Here is a 24227-nt window from a genome sequence, read left to right as displayed (position 1 = left end):
TTCTTTGTTAGTTTTTTCCATGACTTCCTCCATTTTTCAAAGGTTAATGTTGTGGACACTTAAAATCACATTATGCTGAACCTGGAGATGTGGATAAATATTGGCCCACAGCAGACTCACTCAATAAAAACCCAAAGAAATTCTAACAAGGTGCAAAATGTGTTCACAGCAACATTTCCTCTGGAGGAGAAGTGAATATTGATAAATTTTTCCTAAATATTACTTATAGGGGTTACCATTCAATTTTATTGGATTGCTCATTAACATAGATAAGAATTAGATTCTGTGAACTACAGATTCGTAAGTAGGAAACTGACAAATCTGTTTTAAAGACTTTTAACGCCTCTAAAATATCAATCACCATTTCCAAGTTTTAGGCTTCTTTTTGCCAAGTCAGCATGATAGCATAATTCAGTGAAATGTTTTCAATTCAGTTCATAATTTTAAAGAGTGATTTTAAAGGACAGGCCATCAAAAATATGAATACTGTATCCCATATAAAGAGAAAAAGGTACACGATATAATATCATAGCATAAGAATCAGACCCCCGCCCTGCCACCAGCACACATACTGTTGGAGAGATAACAAAGAATCAACCCTGAAAAAACTCTGAGAGATATCTGAGACGTTAATAAAGGGTCTAATCAGCCTCCCTGCCAAAAGATCTCTGCTAGGTGCAAGTAAATGCCTCGTTCTTGTAATTGTCACCCAGGCCTCTCATCCTGTCCTCTGTGGGGTACAAAAAGAATAGGATGAGAAATGCCAAATTGAATACAAAATGGGCTGTGAATCTTGGTTGGGGGTTGCTGTCTGTGGATCAAAGATTGGACTCTGTCCTCATTGGACCCCTCTAGCATAAGGCATAGTGTCAGCCCTAGCTCTGAATCCAGCCAGGGCAAATTGGTGTTCTGAAAATGATGGAATGGAGTGAAAACATCAAAGCGAGGAAATTACCCAAAAAAGGGGGAAATGGATTCTTCTTTATAAAACATTTAATTAGAATCTTTACCCTATTCTATCCAGGTGGTTTCCACATTTCTAGCAAAATACTGAAATCTGACAATAAGCATGAGCAGCTACGACTGAGAGTCAACTTGTGACAAGTATTGCACTAGATGCTATGGGACAGGTATCTTGTTTCCTTTAATTAAATCATCAAATATAACCACACGAAGTGGGCATTACAACACCTTTTGTGGATGTGGAAATGAAGCATAAGCAATAAAACACCATGGACCATGATCCCCCAGAGGGTAAAGATTCAAGGCTGAACCTAGGCCTGCCTAAAAACACCCAGGCCCAACCTCAGTGCCATATATAAGGCGGAGGCATGCTTTAATTTGTTCCTACTTCACCATCTCTCTTGCATCGCTTTGCAAACAGATTCAGAACTGCCAATACTGGGGACCTGAGCCTAACAGCCAACTCATGTGTCTGTTCTACAGCACCTCTGCAGAGTCTCATTCCAGCCAACCATGCATCCTTGCTCTCACCTATCCCTAATCAATGCCCGTATACACAAGTGCCCATCTCATTTTCTTCTAGCGCTCTTTTACTTGGAGAAACAGAATACGAAAGCTAAGAGGGCTTAACTGTTTCCCTACCCAACATGGAGGTCGTCAGCACGGTGAGGATGTCGGATAGGGGAAGCCCTAGTTAGTGGTCCACAACACACATCTCTGAACTCCTAGTGCAGTGATGGTTCCACTAGACCACAATGACTATCACTTCAGCTGCTGCTCATGGGGCCATATCAACGGTCCAGCCCTCATGTTTTGGGTTGCTCAACTTTATCAGAAAAGCAGTTTCTCTAGGGCCAAGAGCTCAACCAGACTGCAGCCAGTGTCGGGGGTTTTACCCCACCGCCTGCTATCCTCTGGGACCCAAGTTGGTGAGAGCCTTCATTTCATCCCTGTAGACAATGACAAATGGGTCCTCCTCAAGGACTCACAGCCCATGGTTGATTTAGCTCACATTTTTCACCCTTTGGCCTTTGTGCCTCACTTATGAGAAGCTGGTATTAGTTGGTCCAGTTTCTCATGCACTTATGGAGAGATAAGGAAGAAAAGAAAGCGGGGTGGGGGGGAATTGGGGGAAAATGACTCCGGGCTAAATTTTTGGTAAAATATGGGTGATAGCATCGTGAGCTAAAAACAAATCACTCATGCAAATGATAGTTCTCATTGTAAGAATTCATCATGAAGGGAAAGGAAACATTATTCCTTGAGCTCTTGCTAGGTACTTAGTAAATGAACTAGATACCTTCGTGAACATTTTTGCATTTACTCCTCACAATAATCCTGTGAAGTATATACAACGCCCATTTCCATAGACTAGGAAACTGAGACTCAGGGCAATGAAGAAACTATTCAAAACATGGGTAGCAGTGACATCTGAGCAGCTCTGAAGTCCAATGAGTCAGGCTGCCACTCAATATTCTACAAGTTCAAAAGTATAGTTCCAGTAGGACAAGCTCCCAAACTGCACGTTATGCTTTGACACTAACACTTTCCCTTTTCTCTCCTTTCATGGAAGTTTCTTAAACATCCATTATGCTCTTCACACCCTTTTTCTCAGCCTCTCTAATCTCTTGGGCAAATGTGCATTCGCACATTTTCACGGTGCATTATTTTGCCCACTAAATATGCATTAAATACAAAATGCTGTCATTGGGAGCAGCATGGCAGGCCTGCGGGATTCTCAGCCTCAGGCTCTGGGCCCTACTGGGACCTGTCATGTTGGACTGGCCTGTTTGGCAAGCACTTGACAATTCTAAGAGCTTGGGTAGGGTCTTTTAAATGTCTCTTCTGGGTTTCTGTTAGGAGATTCGTTCTTCAAACTGTCAAACCCTAAAAAGACTGAAAGTAGCAGTCAACGAGAAAATGTACAGAGAAGTAACTTGCAGCCTATGATTTATAAACACAGAGATGCTGATCATTATCACATCCTTGTCTAGTTAAATGAAGCCCAAACAAGAATCCAAGTTTTCCTGGAGGAGTAAATACGGGGCAGAATACAGGCTGAACATCCTTGGTCTGAAAATTTTAAATCTGAAATGCTCCAAAATCTGAAACTTTTTGAGCACCAATATGACACAAGTGGAAAATTCTACACCTGACCTCAGGTAACAGGGATTAAAACATATATGATGGAGCCAGGCACGATGGCTCATAAGGCTGTAATCTCAGCACTTTGGGAGGCCAAGGTGGGTGGATCAGTTGAGGCCAGGAGTTCAAGACCAGCCTGGCCAACATGGCAAAAACCCATCTCTACTAAAAATACAAAAAGTAGCTGGGCATGGTGGCATGCACTTGTGGTCCCAGCTACTCGGGAGGCTTAGGCATGAGAATCGCTTGAACCTGGGAGGCGGAGGTTGCAGTGGGCCAAGATCACACCACTGCACTCCAGCCGGGGTGACAGAGTGAGATGCCATCTCTAAATAAATAAACAAACCACTCCACCCACCCACCCACCAACCAAAAACCAAACAAAAAACACATATTATGGGCTGATTGAAGGACTAGGGCAGTATGCATTCATAACAGAACAAGAAATCATGTCAGTTTATGAACTTAGAAAATAATTTTAAGATAAAACTATTGTTAATGAGGCAGATGACTCTGGAGGAAATGTTTTAAAAAGCCATCCAGCAGAATGCCTCCTCTTCCCTAGAAGGATCTGTTTTTATCTTTATAATAATCCTATGAGGTAGCACTTCAAACATTTCCTTTTCACAAATGAGGAGATGAGCACTAGAAAAAGAAGTAACCTGTCCAGGGTCATACAGCTGAGATTTAAACTCAGGTTAGCTGACTGTGGAGTTTATGCCCTTAACCTCAATTTATATTGGGTTTTCAGGTTAAAAGTCCACTCACCCACTGAAAAAAGTAAAAAACGCACAAGGTGCTCTAGTGAGAGGCTCAACTAAAAGAAGTTTTCTAGTGAAGCCCTAATTTTAAGCCTTTTTGGATTCTCTAATGCAGGGTCTGCAAAGCTTTTGTGTAAAAGGCAAAACAGTACACATTTTAGTCTTTGCATGGCATACCGTCTGTCATGACTACCTAACTCTGTCCTTGTAGCATGAAAGCAGCCATACAATACCTAAATGAGTGGGACGTGGAGGTGTTTCAGTAAAGTTTTATTTACAATACCAGGCTGTGGGACAAATCTGGCTGTAGCTTGCTGACCCTTGCTATAACGCATTATCATAAACTCTAGTAGCACTGCCTTCGCCTACACTTAGGTAAGAACAGAGACCTCCAATAGGAGAATCGGTGGGTGAATGTGGAGAATACAATAAATATTTGTAGCTGTTTCAAATTTTTGTCTTGGAAAAAAATGGGGGAGAAAATGATTTCTTCAGTATTTTCTGTTATTTCTATTAAAATGGGGGTAGAATGAAACAGCTCAGAGTAAATAATCCATCAAGCCAACACTTTTCACTGATGAAAATTATGGAGGCTGGCTAGACTATGTGCATTTATATTTAATATTTAGTCTCATCTACATAAATTCACATACTCGGGCAGACTGGGACTCTATACTGGGATCGCTACGTCTGTCTATTCAGAATACAGAGAAGAAAAGGGAATAAAATGCTGGCAGAACAGTCAGAAAAAATTATCAGCAAGAAGCAAATCTACTATCTTGTTAATCCTGAAAGGCAGTGGTTTTTAATTCACTTTCTTGGGTCATGGTGCTCATCACTGTGCTGATCACTGTGACAGGACAGCATGGTTCAACCCCAGGCACTCATTTCTAGTAATTAGTCCAAGTACTGATAACCCATTTCAAAGCCTGTAGATAGTAACATGCTGGGTCAAATCCGTATGGGGATGTATATTTAAAGACAAAAACAAAAAGAGTTCCAAATAGCGAATCCTCTGTTTCAAGTTATTTAAGATGCATGCTTTTCAGGACAGAAGAGTTACATGTGCCTTTGAGGTTTTCTTCCAGAGAAGCTTTATTTATTGAAACAAATTAAGCATAATTTCTGCTTTGCCAAACACAAAAACAACAAAAAACAAAGACAACCAACCAACCCTCTTAGTGTACACACTGCTTTGAATCAGGAAACAAAATCCAAAATATTATTGCTATAAAGTGTTGCAGTCATGTTCTACATCAACTAACAGATGTTGCCTATGCAAAAGCAAAACAACAAAAGCTTCAGAGCGCTCCATGTAGACATTATTTCTTGCATATTAGCAAAATTAAAACACATGGGCTCTAACCTGTTCCCAGCCTCTCCAGGGGATTCTGCCTGAGGAGTAAGGTAATCAGATCCTGGGCATCAGGTGGGGGTGCCTCATCCTTCTCAGGCCAGTTGATCTCATCTAGAAGGAAGAAAAGTTGTTTATAACCGTATTGTTCACAAGAGGGTCCAGGTCCCAGCAACATGGTCATCACCTGGGAATTTGTCAGAAAGGCAGAATGTCAGGCCCACTCCAGACCTACTAAATCAGAGTCTGCATTTCAACAAGATCTTCAGTCGATTCCTAAACACAGTCATGTTTGAGAAGCATTATTTTATAAGACATAAGTAGCACAGATTTTTTACAAGGTAGGAAGAGAATATTTCAATAAGCAGATCTTTCATTTGCTTTTTAAATTCATTTTTCTTTCAAAGAATTGGCTTCCAAAAAGTTGCCTCTCTAGTTATTAAAAGACTTAAAATAATAGAAACTCTAAACACTTCCATTTCAGGTGGCTAATATATCCATCCAGGGATTATCTCAGGGTAAGATTTTTCTCTCTTAATTTCCTCAACTGAGAATTTGGCCACAGCCATAGAGTTCTTCAGCTCTAAGAAACAAGAAGTAATTTTGCAAAAATAACTATTTCCGGAAACAAATAAACAAAAAAGGTCAAAGTGCTAAGACTGAAGAAGAAGAAGAAATAAAAAAACAACACAAAGTAATCATAGTAATGGAAGTATTTAAAATCTGTCATAAATATTAAGAATACATTCTCATTCTGAAGGAGTTTGCCTGAAGATAGGTGTGCGTGCTTGTGTGTACGGAAATGCAATAAAAACATGAGTTATTTCTGTGTGTGCCTGCCTCTAGCTTCCTCTGCTGCAGTTTAAATCTGATTTGGAAAATACAACATGAATATGCATCTGAGCCGTAAGGCATCAAGAACAAAGCCAGCATTTGCTGTTTGTGTTAATTAAACAGTTGATTCCCTTTGCCATTCAGGCCTTAGTATATCAGAAAACAGCCTAGTTATAAATCCATAAACAGCTCAGATATTGTATAAAGGGGTCATACACTGCAGGCAACTCACAAATCTGCTTTGTTAAAGTTTACAAATATGCCTGGCTTGCAAAGTCAATGATAGAAAAGATTGCTGTGATAAAGCAGCCTCACATGCAAAATGATTTTTTCCCCTACTTCCATGCTGGACCTTGTAAACACAGTCCAAATAGACCGAAGGTGGCTGATAAAGATGTCAGTGACGCCTGACAAACTTTCAAGAAGAGAGACCTTTCTGATCTGTTCCAGGGAAAATTATAAAATCGGCAGGTAGGGTAGTGATACACCCTATTTAATTATCATTTAGTTTTGCCACAGGCCACATACAATAGTTAGGGTCAGCTTGCAGGTTAAGATCTGAAAGTTATTGAATTTTAAATGAAAGATGAACAGCTGTTACAGAAATAACATTACACCATAACAACTACCAATGAAATCATTAACAATCTGTGGATTCAATTTGCTGCTTTCCCATTCTCATCATTTATTATTTGGTAGACATTTGTTTTAGGGTTTATTACATTTTTGTTAATTTCTTCATTATGCCATTAGCCATTTTCCCCATTTATGTAAATGTTACCCACATTAACCTTTTCTTCCGTGGTGCAACTTTCCTATCATGGAAAGGAAGACTGGACGGCAATTAAATTGCCTGTAAATCCCACACCAATTTCCTTTGCAGAAAAAGCACACGATAAAAAATGGTTTTGTTGCTAGTACATTTCCAAATTCTATGTTAACGTAATTTCTTCAGATCAATTTTCAACAAAAACTGCTCTCTTGAGATTAAGAATGTCAGTTATATGCTTTGATGAGTGAGTTCTTTTAATTCGTTGGCTCAACTGCTTGATAAAGGTTAACATTTTAGTAGTAAAAACTGTGACACTCAACAGATTTACATTAAATAGCTGCTTCCCAACAGTGACTTAAAGATAACTCCTGATGATATTTACCACTGATGACTTGTCCAAATAGCTCTTCTGGAGTATCCCCAAAGAAGGGCACGCATCCAACCAGAAATTCATAGAGGATAATCCCCATGGCCCACCAATCCACCGGCTTTCCATAACCCTGCCTCAGAATCACTTCTGGTGCAATGTATTCAGGTGTGCCGCAGACCTAAAAGATAATTGCAATATTTGAATAATTGGAATATTAGACATGAATTAAAATGAGCAAGATGGCTAGTCACCAATTATTTTGCCCAGAATGCACCTGCTCAACCACATGGAATCACATGGACAAAGAACTTAAGAGCAACAAGTATAAAAAAGTATTTAAAATACCAAGGCAAAGAATTATTACCAAAGATGGGAAGTTTACAGTTCTGCTCTAATGTTAAATTATATGTAATGTTTACTTTCAAATTGAGAATCTGACCCTGTTTGGTAGTTTTACCTATTATACAATATTAAAACCACTTATAATCCTTAAATTTAAAATAATAATGCATTTTTAAGTTTGTCATTGTCAGAGAGAGTTTTAGTATCTATATGACCAAAATACATTCACACACAGGTTATTTCATAAAAGCAATGACAGTTGAGCTGTGTTTACCTTAAGTAACTTTACAATGAACAGATTGTGGGCACATGGTAATGAGGCATGCTTAAAGGGAAATGGGCCGTGGCTTGGATTTAGCACCCGTGATGGTACAATGCATCATGAGTTTCACAAGTACTCTACTGAGACTCCTGAATTCCTTACAAAAACAGTTTTCCATTTGTCTCTCTCACACTCTCACTTGTGTGCAATTAGATCGTTCGTCTTGCTAATAGACCATAATGTTGGGAGAGGAATGTAGAGGGAGCAGACAGTTCAAAGAGGCCCAGGGAGAAAAATGGAAGCAATTTGCACTTTATTAAATGTAAGGTTTATACAGACATCCAAACCACCAGCACTAATGTGAAGATGGCCCACACAAGTTGATTCTGAACTTCACTGGCAATACCATACTTGGTATTTCTCAATAAACTAAATGGCACCCAAGCTTACCTGTTTATCCAGGAACTCCCGAGCATCCTTCTCAATATGACCCTCATAAAGGTTGGTAGTCATGCTCATTAGTCCCACCTTAGATAATCCAAAATCTGTCAGCTTTATGTGCCCCATGGAGGTAACCAACAAGCTATGAGGCAGAAGGACATATAACACAATAATCACTTTATAAGCTGGTTATCTATTTTCATTTGCCCCCTACCCCCATCAATTTCTAAGACTATTTAATATATGGGCATCAAGCTTATTACAAAACCCAGCCTGGAAAGAGATGAAGTCACACAAAGATGTCAAATACTTCCATCTAGCAGCTGAGTGTAATTCACAAGGGAGGGCTAGAGACAAGGCGTAGCTAATCTTTGTTGGAGCAGCCACATACAGCATCATTTGTAACACTTTGAAACTTCTGGAAAAATTCGAGTATGAAACTCTGATCCCTTTCCATTTTCACATTAAGAAAATGAAAAAGAAAGGGCATATACCAGGAACTAAGCAACCCATTTGTGATACAAATGAGACACAAGATAAAACAAAACAAAACAAAACAAAAAAAACAGAAAAATATTGTTTCAGATTTCAACTTCCATCTCTAATTTAAATTTCTACTCATTAAGCACAAAACCTGTATTTCTTACACATGCAAAGAATCTGCAATTAAATATATTTAAAACTTTTCATTTTAAGTGGGAAAATAAAAAGTTTAAATAGTATATACAGTATTATAGTAATTTAAAAATTAAAAGAATAGAGGGATTTTTTTAAAAAGCTACTGGATGGAAATATCCCAAAATGTTATAGTTGTCTTTGGTAATATTGTGGATGGATTTTTTTCTCTTTTTTTTCCCTGAATTTTTCAAATTTTGTAGAATAAGCATGAGTCAACTTTACCATAAACTTTTCAGCACACTTAAAGTCTTTACATATTAATATGTAATGTTTTTAGAGGCATCTCAAATTAGTGGATAAAGCATGAAATATTTAATAAATGGTGTCAAGATGAATAGCTAGTCATCTGGGAAAAAAAGTCTATCTGTATCTCAGATCAGACACCAAAATCAATTCCACGTAAATTAAAAATTACTAAAAAATTAAATTGTGAGTAAAACAGAATGTAATATCAAGCACTTCATCTTGGAGTAGGAAAAGGTAATCTAAGTATGGCACCAAATAAAGAAACTATCTAGAAAACAACTAGTAGCATTCTATGAAGCCATTATCACATTTACATCATTAAAAAAAAAAAAACTTAAAAAAATTAACTCTGGCTTTATGATTATCTTTTTCTCTTGTTGCTGGTAAGTTTTTTTTTTTTGAGACGGGGTCTCATTCTGTCACCCAGGCTGGAGTGCAGTGGCATGATCTTGGCTCACTGCAACCTCTGCCTCCTGGGTTCACGCCATTCTCCTGCCTCAGCCTCCTGAGTAGCTGGGACTACAGGCCCACCATCACGTCCGGCTAATTATTTTATATTTTTAGTAGAGATGGAGTTTCACCACGTTAGCCAGGATGATCTCGATCTCCTAACCTCGTGATCTGCCCGCTTCAGCCTTCCACAGTGCTAGGATTACAGATGTGAGCCACCGCACCCGACTGATAAATTATTAATATAAGCATTGTGGGGGGTGGGGAACTAGGGGAGGGATAACATTAGGAGAAATACCTAATGTAGATGATGGGTTGATGGGTGCAGCAAACCACCATGGCATGTGTATACCTATGTAACAAACCTGCACATTCTGCATATGTATCCCAGAACTTAAAGTATTTATATATATATATTTATATATATATACACACACACACACACACATATGCATTGTATCCTCTTTTCTATGAGTTTCCTGAACTTCACATAAGCATATCCTTTAAAGATTTACATACAAATTACCATATATACTGTTAAAACAACTTACTTTGGACATTATGGAAGAATTTAAAAATGAACATTGCATTAAAAGGAAACATCTTTATAAACATACAAGAACTTTGTATTGGGCAAAAGAAGATATATATTTCATTTGTGTACATACTTGTCTGGTTTCAAATCCCTGTGTACAATTCCATAATTATGTAAATATTCCAAGGCCAAGACTGTCTCAGCAAAGTACATTCTGGCCATATCAACAGGGAGAGGACCCATGTTTTTCATTAAAGTAGCACAGTCTCCCCCTATAACACAGGAAAAAGAGTTAGTAGCTATAGGATCAAGGCTTAATGGAGAAAATCAGTTTAAACTGCAGAATTTCAAGGTGAAATCATTTCTACCCATAGACACAGCATATCATAGTCACAACTGGAGTCTGTGTGTGAACCTGTCATGTTTCTAACTAAGACATGGTATGCAGAAAATACAGATTTTTATTTAAGAAGTAGTATTCATAAGAGAGAAGGTTTGGCTCTGAAGTGAAACTGTACTTTAAAGAACTGCTAGCATAATTTTAGGATCATGGTAACAATTTAAAATATACCAGCATAAAACATGGATTCTAGAATCAGGCTACCTGAGTCCAAATTCTAGCTCTGCCTCTTACAAGCTGAGACATCCTAGGCAAACTACTCTTGGTTCCTTCATCCGTAATACGAGGATGTACGATGTCATCTTTGTTAGAATTCTTATGAGAATTAAATGAGATAATCTATATAAAGAACTTAGGATATTGCCCAACACATATCACATACTAAATGTGTGATAAATGTTAGTTATTGTTTTTGTTAAGATAACCACAACAGAGGTTAAAAAAGCAAAATATTGGTGTGGTAGAAAGAACATTAGATGAAAACAAGGCAAGCTACGTTTTTGTCTTTTATCTACCACTCTATCTAGTAAGTCTTCCTTTCTTGGACTTTATTTTGCTCATCTATGAAATGGAAAGGTTAAACTAAAAGGATATCTAATGTTTGAGTTTTATAGTTTTGGGATTCTGTTCAATGACAACTGCTTAAATTAGATACTTTGAAATTGCTACTGATCTATTCATCTTATTAACTTTATGTCAACAAGTCATGGTCACTTGAACTCAGAAAGTTAATGTAAAATTGATGGAAATAAGATTACTTGGAGCACTGAAAAGGCAGTCCACAAACCTCTTAAAGAAAGAAAGAAAAAAAGCTAAAAATCAGGAAGACTGACTTCATTTTCTTGAATGTACCTCCTTTTCCATTTTATTTCATACCATAGGCTGAAAAGAATATATATTTCTTTCTGTAAGACTAATTGTGATGAGTACTTTTATGATATGTAATAAAAATAAGTAGAAAAAAATCCCATCACCTATATTCCAACTTTAATGACCAACTGAGAGGAGGTAGTTAGGATTAAAAATTATTTAAAAAGATAAACAACCTTTTTCCAGATAGCACTAATTTTCCCTTTGTTATAGTAGAGCAGGCACTTTACAAGCAATTATCAGAAGATAATGACTGGGAATACAGCCATCTCATTTGCCTGGGCTTCAGTTCCTAGGTGGATACAGCCATTATGTGGCACAAATACAGAAAGCTTCAACAACACAAATGAGCAAGGAATTTCTGGGTACAGGCGTCATGTTCTCCGTGTCAGATACTGATATACCTTCCACATATTCCATGACCATGCACAAGTGGCGCCTTGTTTCAAAGGAGCAATACATGCTGACAACAAAGGGGTTTTCTGCAAAAGTCAGGATATCCCGCTCCACAAAGGCCTGCTGGATCTGGTTTCGAAGGATGAGGTTCTGTTTATTAATCTTCTTCATGGCAAACCTCTGCCGGGATTCTTTATGCCGAACAAAGTAGACTGCCCTGAAAGGGAGCAGAAGTATTGGGGTTGACAGGAAGAGAGAAAGTAAGGATGTTTTGGGGATACAGTAAACCATATAAATCATCAACTTTTTAAAAGTTCACACGGCAGGTGGAATGTAGCTCCCACAAGGTGGCAGCTACAAACATCCCATCCCAGGCTAAACGCCTTTGGCTAGATTGATTTTTTTTTAATTCTTTCAGTTAAAGGCCAAGGGTCATATTCAGGCATCAGATTCATCTTCACTGCTGAAGGAAGGAAATGAGCAGTTCCCAAAGTGAGCTATTTCCTAATAGCTAGCTGACATTTTCAGTTTTTCCACAAACACATCAAAATCTGATATATGTCAGAACAGGAAAGAATTAACAAAATTACACACATAAACTAGATCCTTTCTAGCATTACATACATATTACGCACTTTTTCTCAACCAACTAAAGCAATGATTTTCTTTTTTTTCCTTCTTTTTTTTTGTGACAGAGTCTTGCTCTGTCGCCCAGGCCGGAGTGCAGTGGCACACTCTTGGCTCACTGCAACCTCTGACTCCTGGGTTCATATGATTCTTGTGCCTCAGCCTCCTGAGTAGATGGGATTACAGTTGCACACCACCATGCCCAGTTAATTTAGTGTGTGTTTTTTGGTAGAGACAGAGTTTCACCATGTTGGCCAGGCTGGTCTCAAACTCCTGACCTCCTTGGCCTCCCAAAGTACTAGGATTACAGGCATGTACAGCTGTGCCCGGACCCTAAAGCAATAATTTTCTAAATGATACCCTTGGGATCTGCAAAAAACTCCACAGCTTCTTAGAGTATCTGGCTTCCAATTCAGAGACATTTACTTCCGAAGAAATTTCCAGATAAATGAGAAGTACATGTTTAACACATTATATGGGGGTGTCTTGCAACAAAGGGTAGCATATTTCCTCACTGCAATCCTCAGCATGTGCTACCCCATGGGCGTTTCAACAGGAAATGCATTTCTCAGCATAAGAGCAGGCCAACAATGGAGCTATATTTCTGTTCTCTCAAATTCATGGTCAAGGTGTCAGGGAACTTTACAACCAGACCAGGATGCACTCAATTTCTGCCCAAAGCCTCCCCCAAATACTTTATAGAGCCAATTATGTCTAGGTAAAGACAAGGGACCCACTGAGGCTTGGGATAAAGGAAATAAGAGAATTAGAAGGAGGAGTCTTAACAGTTCATCTGGAAATGATGAGCAACAAGGAACATGTCTTGGATGGGCTCCTTTGTCACAAGTCCTCCTCACTTGTCAATATCATGGGAGAACAAGTTTGAAATCTCCAATAATCAAACAAGAAATCATTTACCTGAAGAGCCATCAATCACAGTAAAGCATGTCCAGTGCCCACCTTATAAAACAGGTGGTATGTGATCTGAAACGGATTTTCCACTAGTTACTTAACCGTCCCTGAACAATGACTGCAAGGGGGCCTAGGACACCCTATGCTCCCGCTCAATCAATATATCAGGGTGATTTACTGACATAAATTTCCACTATATTCAATCCCAGTTTAATCAACGTTAACATTTTTCCCTTAAGTGTTCAGCTAGGAATTACTTTTTCTTTCATGTATGTGTATCTTTATCTCTGTCTTCTCATCCTGCTCATCTTTTTCCTTTATTCAGCAAATCACACATCTATATTTTTAAACATTATTATTATTATTATTTTTGCTTTGCTCATATTTTTCTTCTCTTCTCATTTCTTTGTTTTTCTAGTTCTTCCTTCACTGAATAGTAAAAAGCTTCTTCACCATACCTCCCATAATCAATGCACCAAATGATCTAGTGCTGTCACTCTCACTGTAAACTAGCCAGCTGGGTGCCCAGCACTTTCCACACCAACTGGTGGTACTCTTCAGTATGATCAAAGCCTTGGGCTCCCACCATTCTGAGTGATTCCCACACCTGTTTTGCTGGCTAGATTTGATATTAAGGTTAACTAATTTAAACAAATATTTGAACTGATGAAACATGAGTGTAAAAAGGGTAAGCACTATTGTTTATCAGAAAACAAATGTTTTAGAAAATCTTAATAAATGTGAGTTACTAAATTAAATTCCTGTTGATTTAATGTGGGTGACAAGATTGGCAAAAGTTGAAAAAATAACAAAAATCTAGATTCTTACATTCATATTGCTTCGAGTTCTTGTTTCACCATTAATGAAGGTAAAATTGGAAAACAGAAACAATGTATTGTAAGTCTGGTTTACACTGACTTTCTTGAAAAGGCCTTCCATCAACAGACTAGGAAATTTATGTATATTTAGGCTAAATTAAAATGTTTAAAACATGTATCTTTTTAAATTATTTTCTACTTTGACTAACTTTTAAATTAAACAACCAACTACTAGTTCTTTTTGTATCAGATTAAAGGCTTTTAGTATATTTTTCTTTCTTCAACTACTGATCAGCTACTATCAAGAATCCACAGATAACTTGAGTTGCTCCTAATCAGATGATGGTAGCAGGACAGAAATACAAAGGAGCACAGAAAATAACTTGGCCATCCCTCAAATAGAAGATAAGTATTGATATACAAATGTTGTCATTTGATCCACCATGGTCAAGTCAGCTTCATCCCTGGGATGCAAGGCTAGTTCAACATACGCAAACCAATAAATGTAATGCATCACATAAACAGAACCAACCACAAAAAACACATGATTATCTCAGATGCAGAAAAGGCCTTCAATAAAATTCAACAGCACTTCATGCTAAAAACTCTCAATAAACTAGGCATTGATAGAACGTATCTCAAAATCATAAGAGTTATGTATGACAAACCCACAGCCAATATCATACTGAATGAGCAAAAACTGGAAGCATTCCCTTTGCAAACCTGCACCAGACAAGGATACCCACCCTCACCACTCCTATTCAACACAGCATTGGAAGTTCTGGCCAGGGCAATCAGACAAGAGAAAGAAATAAACTGTATTCAATTAGGAAAAGAAGTCGTCAAATTGTCTCTGTTTGCAGATTACATGATTGTATATTTAGAAAACCCCATCATCTCAGCCCAAAATCTCCTTAAGCTGATAAGCAACTTCAGCAGTTTCAGGATACAAAATCAATGTGCAAAAATCACAAGTATTCCTATACACAATTAATAGACAAACAGAGAGCCAAATCACGAATGAACTCCCATTCACAACTGCTACAAAGAGAATAAAATACCTAGGAATACAACTCACAAGGGATGTAAAGGAACTCTTCAAAGAGAACTACAAACCACTGCTCAAGGAAATAAGAGAGGACACAAACAAATGGAAAAACATTCCATGCTCATGGATAGGAATAATCAATATCATGAAAATGGCCATACTGCCCAAAGTAATTTATAGATTCAATGTTATCCGCATCAAGCTACCATTGACTTTCTTCACAGAATTGGAAAACTTCTTTAAATTTCATATGGAACCAAAAAAGAGCCTGCATTGCAAAGACAATCCTAAGCAAAAAGAAGGATGCTGGAGGCATCATGCTACCTGACTTCAAACTATACTACAAGGCTACAGTAACCAAAACAGCATGGTACTGCTACCAAAACAGATATGTAGACCAATGGAACAGAATAGAGGCCTCAGAAACAATGCCATACATCTACAACCATCTGATCTTTGACAAACCTGACAAAAACAAGAAATGGGGAAAGGATTCCCTGTTTAAAATGGTGTTGGGAAAACTGGCTAGCCATATGCAGAAAGCTGAAACTGGATCCCTTCCTTACACCTTATACAAAAATTAAGATGGATTAAAGACTTAAATGCAAGACCTAAAACCATAAAAGCCCTAGAGGAAAACCTAGGCAATACCATTCAGGACATAGGCATGGGCAAAGACTTCATGATTAAACACTAAAAGCAATGGCAACAAAAGCCAAAATAGACAATTGGGATCTAATTAAACTAAAGAGCTTCTGCACTGCAAAAGAAACGATCATCAGAGTGAACAGGCAACCTACAGAATGGGAGAAAATTTTGCAATCTATCAATCTGATAAAGGGCTAATATCCAGAATCTACAAAGAACCTAAACAAATTTACAAGAAAAAAACAAACAACTGCATCAAAAAGTGGGCAAAGGATATGAACAGACCCTTCTCAAAAGAAGACATTTATGCAGCCAACACATATGAAAACAAGCTCATCATCACTGGTCATTAGAGAAATGCAAATCAAAACCACAATGAGATACCATCTCACACCAGTTAGAATGGCGATCCTTAAAAAGTCAGGAAACAACACATGCTGGAGAAGATATGGAGAAACAGGAACGCTTTTACACTGTTGGTGGGAGTGTAAATTAGTTCAACCATTGTGGAAGACAGTGTGGCGATTCCTCAAGGATCTAGAACTAGAAACACCATTTGGCCCAGCAATCCCATTACTGGGTATATACTCAAAGGATTATAAATCATTCTACTATGAAGACACATGCACACGTATGTTTCCTGCAGCACTGTTCACAATAGCAAAGACTTGGAACCAACCCAAATGCCCATCAATGATAGACTGGATAAAGAAAATGTGGTATATATACACCATGGAATACTATGCAGCTATAAAAAAGGATGAGTTCATGTCCTTTACAGGGACATGGATGAAGCTGGAAACCATCATTCTCAGCAAACTAACACAGAAACAGAAAATCAAACACCACACGTTCTCACTCATAAGTGGAAGTTGAACAATGAGAACACATGGACACAGGGAGGGGATCATCACACACCGGGGCCTGAAGAGGGGTTGGGGGCTAGGGTAGGGATAGCACTAGGAGAAATACCTAATGTAGATGACGGGTTGATGGGTGCAGCAAACTACCATGGCACGTGTATACCTATGTAACAAACCTGCATGTTCTGCACATGTACCCCAGAACTTAAAGTATAATAATGAAAAAAAAAAAAAAGAACCAAAACAGGGGGTTTTCAAACAGGAAATATATATTTCAAAATGAAAGTTAGAATTTTAAATACTGACAGGGAGAAACCAGTATCTTTGTATTATAGTTTGCCTATTCTGGAGAGTAAAGTGGCATACAGCTTATTATCTCTTCCTTCAATATTTGGTTTTGAGTAAGTTTACTGCTGAGGAGCCTTAGACGTATATTATGAATTTCACAGATGACCACAAGGTGGCCATTCTGATTTTCAATCAAGAATCACCATTTCTTACATAAATAACGACTCTGCAATATGTTTGAGAATAGGAGTGAAGGAAGAATGGACTTATCCATGATTTTATGAAAAAATAAAAGACAAATATGCCTCCGGCCCAGTATGACCAGCATCCTTACTGGGTCTCTCTGTGGCACTGTATAAAAAATGGCTTTAGTCTTTATTCTCAGATTATCAGTTCATAAAACTTTGTTTGACTTTCTGCTTTCCCTTGCTATGATGTACTTACAATAATCAGTTAATCCTTGGGAAAACTGACCTAAACCAATTTAAAAGAATCCTATAAGTAGCTTGAGATATCGCCGCCTGAGGACATGCATATCTTGATGAAGTCACAAGGGTCAAACAGACTTCCTTATTAGAATTAGTTGTGGGTGGATTTTTTGTTTGTTTTCTGTTCTTGGGTTTTTACATTTCTGTATTGCTTTGGGAATGTTACTCGTCATGTTGAAATTTGTTTATTTAGTAATAATTGTTGTGTGTATATATATATGTATGTATACCTTTTCGCTTTTAAGTTGATGTTCCAAATGTGCTTTAAGTTAGCAAAGAGAGAGAGAAAGAGAGAGACAGAGAGAAACAAGGAGAGATACGACAGCCACGGACAGCCAGATATATAACACTGTTGAGTGGACAGTAAACCTCCCAGTGTTAAAAGTTGTACTGAACTGACTGATATGGCTCCACATTTCTTCTCTGCTTTCTGGTCCCAGAGATTGTGCTTTCTTTGAAGAGGCTGCTTTGGTCTCTCTTCCTACGCTGACCTCTCTGTGAAACAGGAAAACCCAAGGGTAGAAGGTGGGGGGCGGGGAAGACGTAACCAAAGACCTTAGTTCTCTCTGAGCCAAGCTTCTCCCCACCCATGCAGAACTGAGGTGTGGGAGGGTGGGGAGAAGTGGAACTAGAAGCTGACAGGATCTAGAGCAGAATGAATCAGCCCTTATTGCGAGCATGAACGTCTAGCGTGTATAAAATTATGCACGACTCTGAGAGCCCAATACGTGACTCCGTGCTAGCAAATCTCCATGTGGGAATGAGGGTGCGTGTGCCAGAGGAAAGTTGAGAGGAAAGACTACAGAGAGAGCATGTGGGAGACAGGGCGTATGCCGCTTGTGCACATGTGCCTCTTTGAGACATGTCCCAGGCCCCTTCACAGGTAAAAGAGAATCATGTGCATCAAGATTAGAAGGAAAGGCAAAGTAGGGGAGAAATGGTGCGCCTTTCAAAATTAGTTTTTTACTTTTAAAAATTTTAAGTCAATTTTATTCTTTTACTTTGAAAACATCTGAAGTTATGACTTAAAGATCCTGGTGGAAGTGTTCACTGGAAGAAGCAGTACCTCTACAACTCCAATTAGGATGGTTAAACATTTTAACAAATGGATACCTTATAGAGAGAAGAGAGTTCCACTTAGAAATCAGGATATCCGTGACTCTGTCTCTGCACCTCTCCTTGCCTACATGTGAGTGGAAATAACATCAACTACCACACAAGGGCTCTTGTGAGAAGAGAACATATATAAAGAAACCAGCACAGTGCCAGGTACATAGCCCCAGCTTTCTATAAAGCACTAAGTTGGCAAAAAGACACGTTTAACTTCCAGTCAGGGATCAGAAGTGTGTTACACAGAGAAGGAAATCAGATGTTTATCAACTTGGCTTTATAACATGAATTTTCACCAAGCATAATGCTGAGAAAGCCATGTGTGTTTTAGCACTGCAGATAGAAGCCCTTTCTAATGACAGGGTTAGTTCCCAGCTCCACCAGTTTTTGAGGAGTCATGGAATCGGTGCCTTTCTGAGTCACTGATGTGAGTGGTAGATCCTGTGCGTGGATACCTAAGGAAGCCTCTAGAAGGGCCAGTTCAGCCACCCATAGGGGGATACATTTGTTCAGCCAGTTCCCATAAGCCTGCAATCACCCTCACTGACTGGGTGAACCAATAGGGGTGGTTCCATTCAAATTTCAAATTAAAGATTATTAAAATGTGGAGAAAATCTATCAGAAATAAAATGAGAGATTAAATCTGAGATGAGAAAAATAAAAAAAGAGTTTTGGCTGATCAGCAGAGACTCCCACAGGCAGCTTGTGAGTGCATTAATGACTTGGCCTGCATCCTGGGTGTTTACTGATTCACAGCTTGTTTAACTTCTTGTATATTCCCAACTATTCCCCAAAGTGTGATATACCTCATCTACTATACAGTGGTTTAATCGCACTACAAATGAGTTTACTCAACCAGTTAGAACTCCAAATACTGCTAAGATATATGCCCGCATTTTTAAAAGTGGTGCTTCACAGATAATCTTATTCCAGAATTCCACTGCTAATAAAATCTAGCAGTGCTCAAACCCATATACCCATTAAATCAAAGTTTAATCTTCTCCCTAATGAAGAAAGAAATCTTCAGGTCATTTCCAAAAGTGTAAAGAACTAAAAAACAAATGATAAGCAACTAGAAACCACAATGAAATGCATGCTAGAACCATCTTCCTAGGTAGAAAAGTTTCAATGAGGTCCTTGAAAAATAAAATATTGCAAAAATACATCAGAAAGCATTTATAAGCCACAATAGGAAATACGGCATTTGACATATCCTGAAAACAAATCAGTGAAGCATAGAAGGGACTCACAAATATTTAAGTTCTTAAGTTAATGGTGTGGAAAATATTCGAGGCGAAAAAATGGTAACAGAAACATCCCTTGTGGCACAACAAAAACCTCTTTTATTTCATCTGCTCATTTGTGTGATAAACAGCAATAAATGTCTATGAGATTGTTTATTGCTCTTTATATACAGATAGAATTGGAATTAATATTTAATTAAACTAGAATTCTTGGGCTGTCTAAACTGGATCAGGTTATAGTTTGTGCATTAATTACGCTTCTAAACTATTAGTAACTCAGAAGAATCCTGTCACTGTTTACCGCCACAAGGAGAAAACTGTGTGTCTATAAAAAGGGATCAAGGAAGGAACACCATTAATATCATTAGATTATAGTATACAGCTCAATTTTGAAAATCCCGGTGTAGGAGTTCGAGGCTGCAGTGAGTGAGCTATGATTGCACCACTGCACTCCAACCTGAGGGACAGAGCAACATCTTGTCTCAAAAATAAATAAATAAATAAATTTAAAACAAAACGAAATAAAAAAAATCCTGGTGTAATAAAGACTAAAACAAACATATTACTCTAAATCAAACTTATCCAACCCACAGCCCATGGGCCACACGCAGCCCAGGATGGCTTTGAATGCAGACCAACACAAATTCGTAAACTTGTTTAAAACATTATGAGTTTTTTGTGATTTTTTTTTTCCAGTTATCAGCTGTTGTTCATGTTAATGTATTTTATGTGTGGCCCAAGACAGTTCTTCTTCCAATATGGCCCAGGGAAGCCAAAAGATTAGACACTCCTGCTCTAAACCTTCAACCAGACTTATTTAAAGACATTTATCTTAAGGTTGTCTGCTGGTCAGACATGAAATACAGGCTATTTGTCATGTAGTAATACTATACAGAAAATTATACATATATGATTATATATAACATACTATTTAATATATACATATATATCTCAATCAAGAGTCAGGTACTTCTTTTAACCCAGAAGGGCAAAAATGAAGGAGGCAGAAACAAGAGTAAATAAAATTTTTCCTTGAAAGTCTTTCTCTCCAACCGTCTTAAGTAACTACTTGGTCACTTGGCATGTTTTCTGATGAGGTGTCCAGTAAGAAGCGATTTTGGCTGTACAGTACAAGTCTCAGGGAAGAAGCAGTGATCTGAAAAGTCAAGTCCTTATACAGCATCTATTTGGCCTTAGATAAATGTGAAGAATAAATGTATTACTTGAGTGTGCAGAAATACAATAGAGAGCTTTTCTTGAATTACTCACCCATAGGCTCCGTTGCTAATCAATTTAATCGTTTCAAAATCACTTTCCCGAGGTTTCCTTCGAAGTTTCAGGGAGGCATTAGAGCTCTTGGAAACAAAATATGGAAGTTAAAAGCAGTTCAGAATTAAGAAAATTATTTTATCAGCAAATAGATAATATTTGAGTTAGATGCTGTTATATAATATGTGGAAGTACAGTATTTCAGCCACAGGAACCTGAGGGATAGCTTTACAGAGCCATCATCCACAGCAATGCTGACAAACTCCTTGTGACACTGTCACTTAAGCGAATCCACATTTCCAGGCAATCAAGGACAATTCCTGATATTAATTTCTTTTTGTAAACTACTCAGGTTGGCCTTGTCCTAGTCTTTTAACATTTTGGGATTTAACTCCATAATGCCAAGCTTTCCCTTTGGTTTCTGTCGGCCAAAAAAGAATGGGCCGGAGTGGCTCTACATAGGCTGTATCCCTGACAGAGCATGTCTCTTTCATTCCTGCGGCAATCTTCATTGCTCAGAAAAGTAGTAGGCAACACGTGGAACACCCAAGTACAGAATGCCTGCCTTTCTTCACTTCCATGCTAGAAATCTAGCACGGCTTACAAAACAAGTTTCAAAAAGACAGCTCTTTAAAAAGTTTAACTCAAACGATGGGAATAGAAACAAATGCTTACAAGAAATTCTCTCATGCCCCATTTATCTTAGCATGGAGAGGGAGTTACCAGCTCTTTGCTGCCCTCTGCAAGAGTCCAGAATTCCCTTCCTATTGTTTTGGAAGAAACCCTGTGTGGGCGCCATCATCCTCAACTCAGCACTGTCATCACTGACCCTGTCATCCCCACTCATCTTTGGAAGACTTGGCTACCCACCTTCCGCTCCGCCCAAGAGCTCTCTCACCATCCAGGGTGACTTCAGTGTCTACACATATAACCGACCCAACACTCTGGCCTCCAGACTACTTGACCTCTTCAACTTGAACCATCTGTCTCCTCTTCTCCCCCTTGGCCTCTGGCCAAGATCTGGATCTATCTAGTCATCACCTGCCAATGCTCCATCACAGAAAACAGACTTCAAGACTGGGACCACTTACTTGTTTAGTCACTCACTATTACTCTTTTAACTTTTTAATTCTTTTTTTATTTTCTTATCTACTTTGCACTGGCTCAGAAGGTAATTCACTCACTATTACTGCTCTTTCATGGCTTTGGGCTGCAAGGCTCTGTCCAAGGCTCTCTAATCTCATTAACTCTTCCCTACATGAGTGATCTCATTTATGTTCATGGATGACGCCTAAGTCACTTCCACCTCCACCAGAAACTCTCCCTCTGAGTGCCAGAATATACCAGACCTTATATACAGCTGCCAGTTTGATGGATCTTCTTGAATGTTTCAAAGGAACTTTAGTCTCGATACATTCAAAATTATGAGTCAGATAATAAAATTAATAAAACAGCTATCATTTATTCAGCACTTACTATGTGATACTGTCCCAACCGTTTTACATAAAAATCTCATTTAATCTTTTACAAACAGGGAAACTGAGGCACATAGAAATTTCCCCCAAACCCCAGCTGGTAGAAAGCAGTGTTTTCAAATCTAGGCAACCTAACTCCAGAGCCTGGGTTCTTATCCCCTAGGCTACACAGCCTGCTCCTGCTTTCCTAATCCCTAATCTGATGCATCCTGGTTCCTCTTTTGGTGTTCACAATTGAGGAGAACGGCACCAGCATCCAGGGCCTCTCACCTGTGCCACAGCAGCAGCTCTGAACTGGCTTCCACGTGGTCACCCCTCCCTCCTCCTCCCACCCCACTGCTTTCTGCACTGCAGTCAGTGTGATTTTTTTCAAGTCATAACTCTGATTGGGTTATCTCCCTGTCCACTCCTCCCACCCTCATATACCCATACACCTCCTCCAAAGTTCAGTCCCATTGCTCTTAAAAAACAAAAACAAAAAACCTGACAAACATGAACAACAGGGACCGAAGTATCCAGTTTTTACTCAAGTGTTCTAGTTTCTGCCGTCTCCCTGGCTTAGTCCTCTGATGTAGCCTGTGTCTGGAATGTTCCTTTTGCCCCTTCTTACCCTAGTAATTTGTTATGTTTAGCTCAAGTGACATTTCCTTGGGAAATCTTTTGGGACTGGACAGACTATGGCAAATATCTTTACATTATGGTAGCACATGGTCTTTTTTCTTCATAGATCTCATTCATATTTATCATTTCTATTTTTTGCATGTGATTTTTTATTAAGTTTCATTTCTTTTTGAAAGAAGGGGCTAAAATTGTATGCTTAGTGCCTGGCACAGTGCCTTGCACACAGAAGCACAATAAACATTTGTTGAATAAATAAATGAACACAGCCAAAGTCTCCAGATGCTAAACAGAAAAACCAACATCATATTTCATCAAGAAATATACTTACACTCACTGATTCATCTGTTTCTGGAGTTTCTGCTGTTCCACTGTCGTAGTTTCCCAATTGAGCCATTTCTAAGTTAAAAAAAAAAAAAAAGGTAAGCTTAATAAAAATATTGCAATTGGATAAGAATACTAAGCTGAAACAAAAGAAAAATAGTTTCTCCAATATTAAAAAAATTGCTCTATATTCCAATGTGCCTATGGGAAAATCTTAAATCTAAAAAAAGGCAGCAACTGGTATTTTGAAATTGTTCACTACATGCCCCTCCCCAGAACCCCGTTTCTTGCAAACACCTAGACATAGGAACTTTAGAGGCTGGGCATAGGAACTCATTGGCTGATGCAATCACCATAGCTTGGAAAGGCTTTGGTGGGTCAACAACTCTGCTTAGAATCAGGTATCCGAGAGAGGTAAGTCTTTCCAGGCTCTGGCGGGCATCAAAGCAGCACTGACTACAGCTAGGGAACGATTCTTAAGTTGTGGTTCATATCTCTTGTTCCATTCCTTCATATCCACTGAGAAATACCCTGCCAAAGACACTAAGAGTTTGAAATTTGTCAGAGAGGAAGTAATAATGGTGGTTAAGAGGGATTTGGATATTAAAAGACTTAGGTTACCACTACTATCTGCATTTACTGACTGACTGACCTTTTAACTTCAAGCTCTTCTGCT

At 38.5% G+C, this 24227-nt stretch overlaps 1 protein-coding gene across 2 annotated transcripts in view; it reads right to left on the bottom strand.

Annotated features, from left to right (window-relative positions):
• The window catches only part of LOC105539952 (microtubule-associated serine/threonine-protein kinase 4), a 360921-nt gene that overhangs the window by 26992 nt on the left and 309702 nt on the right, over nt 1–24227 (bottom strand). For both annotated transcript variants that reach the window (XM_011980417.1, XM_011980425.1), the window contains 6 exons: nt 21135–21220; nt 11828–12036; nt 10287–10425; nt 8254–8386; nt 7212–7377; nt 5236–5337 (listed from right to left, as the gene is read on the bottom strand). In XM_011980417.1, the coding sequence (XP_011835807.1) occupies nt 5236–5337; nt 7212–7377; nt 8254–8386; nt 10287–10425; nt 11828–12036; nt 21135–21220 (835 nt within the window). The remainder of the gene's footprint in view (nt 1–5235; nt 5338–7211; nt 7378–8253; nt 8387–10286; nt 10426–11827; nt 12037–21134; nt 21221–24227) is intronic.

Source organism: Mandrillus leucophaeus, unplaced genomic scaffold, assembly GCF_000951045.1.
Source record: "Mandrillus leucophaeus isolate KB7577 unplaced genomic scaffold, Mleu.le_1.0 Scaffold1042, whole genome shotgun sequence".
NCBI classification, from domain to species: domain Eukaryota; kingdom Metazoa; phylum Chordata; class Mammalia; order Primates; family Cercopithecidae; genus Mandrillus; species Mandrillus leucophaeus.
The sequence above is the reverse complement of the archived record's forward strand: the minus strand, read 5'-3'. Positions and strand labels throughout refer to the sequence as shown.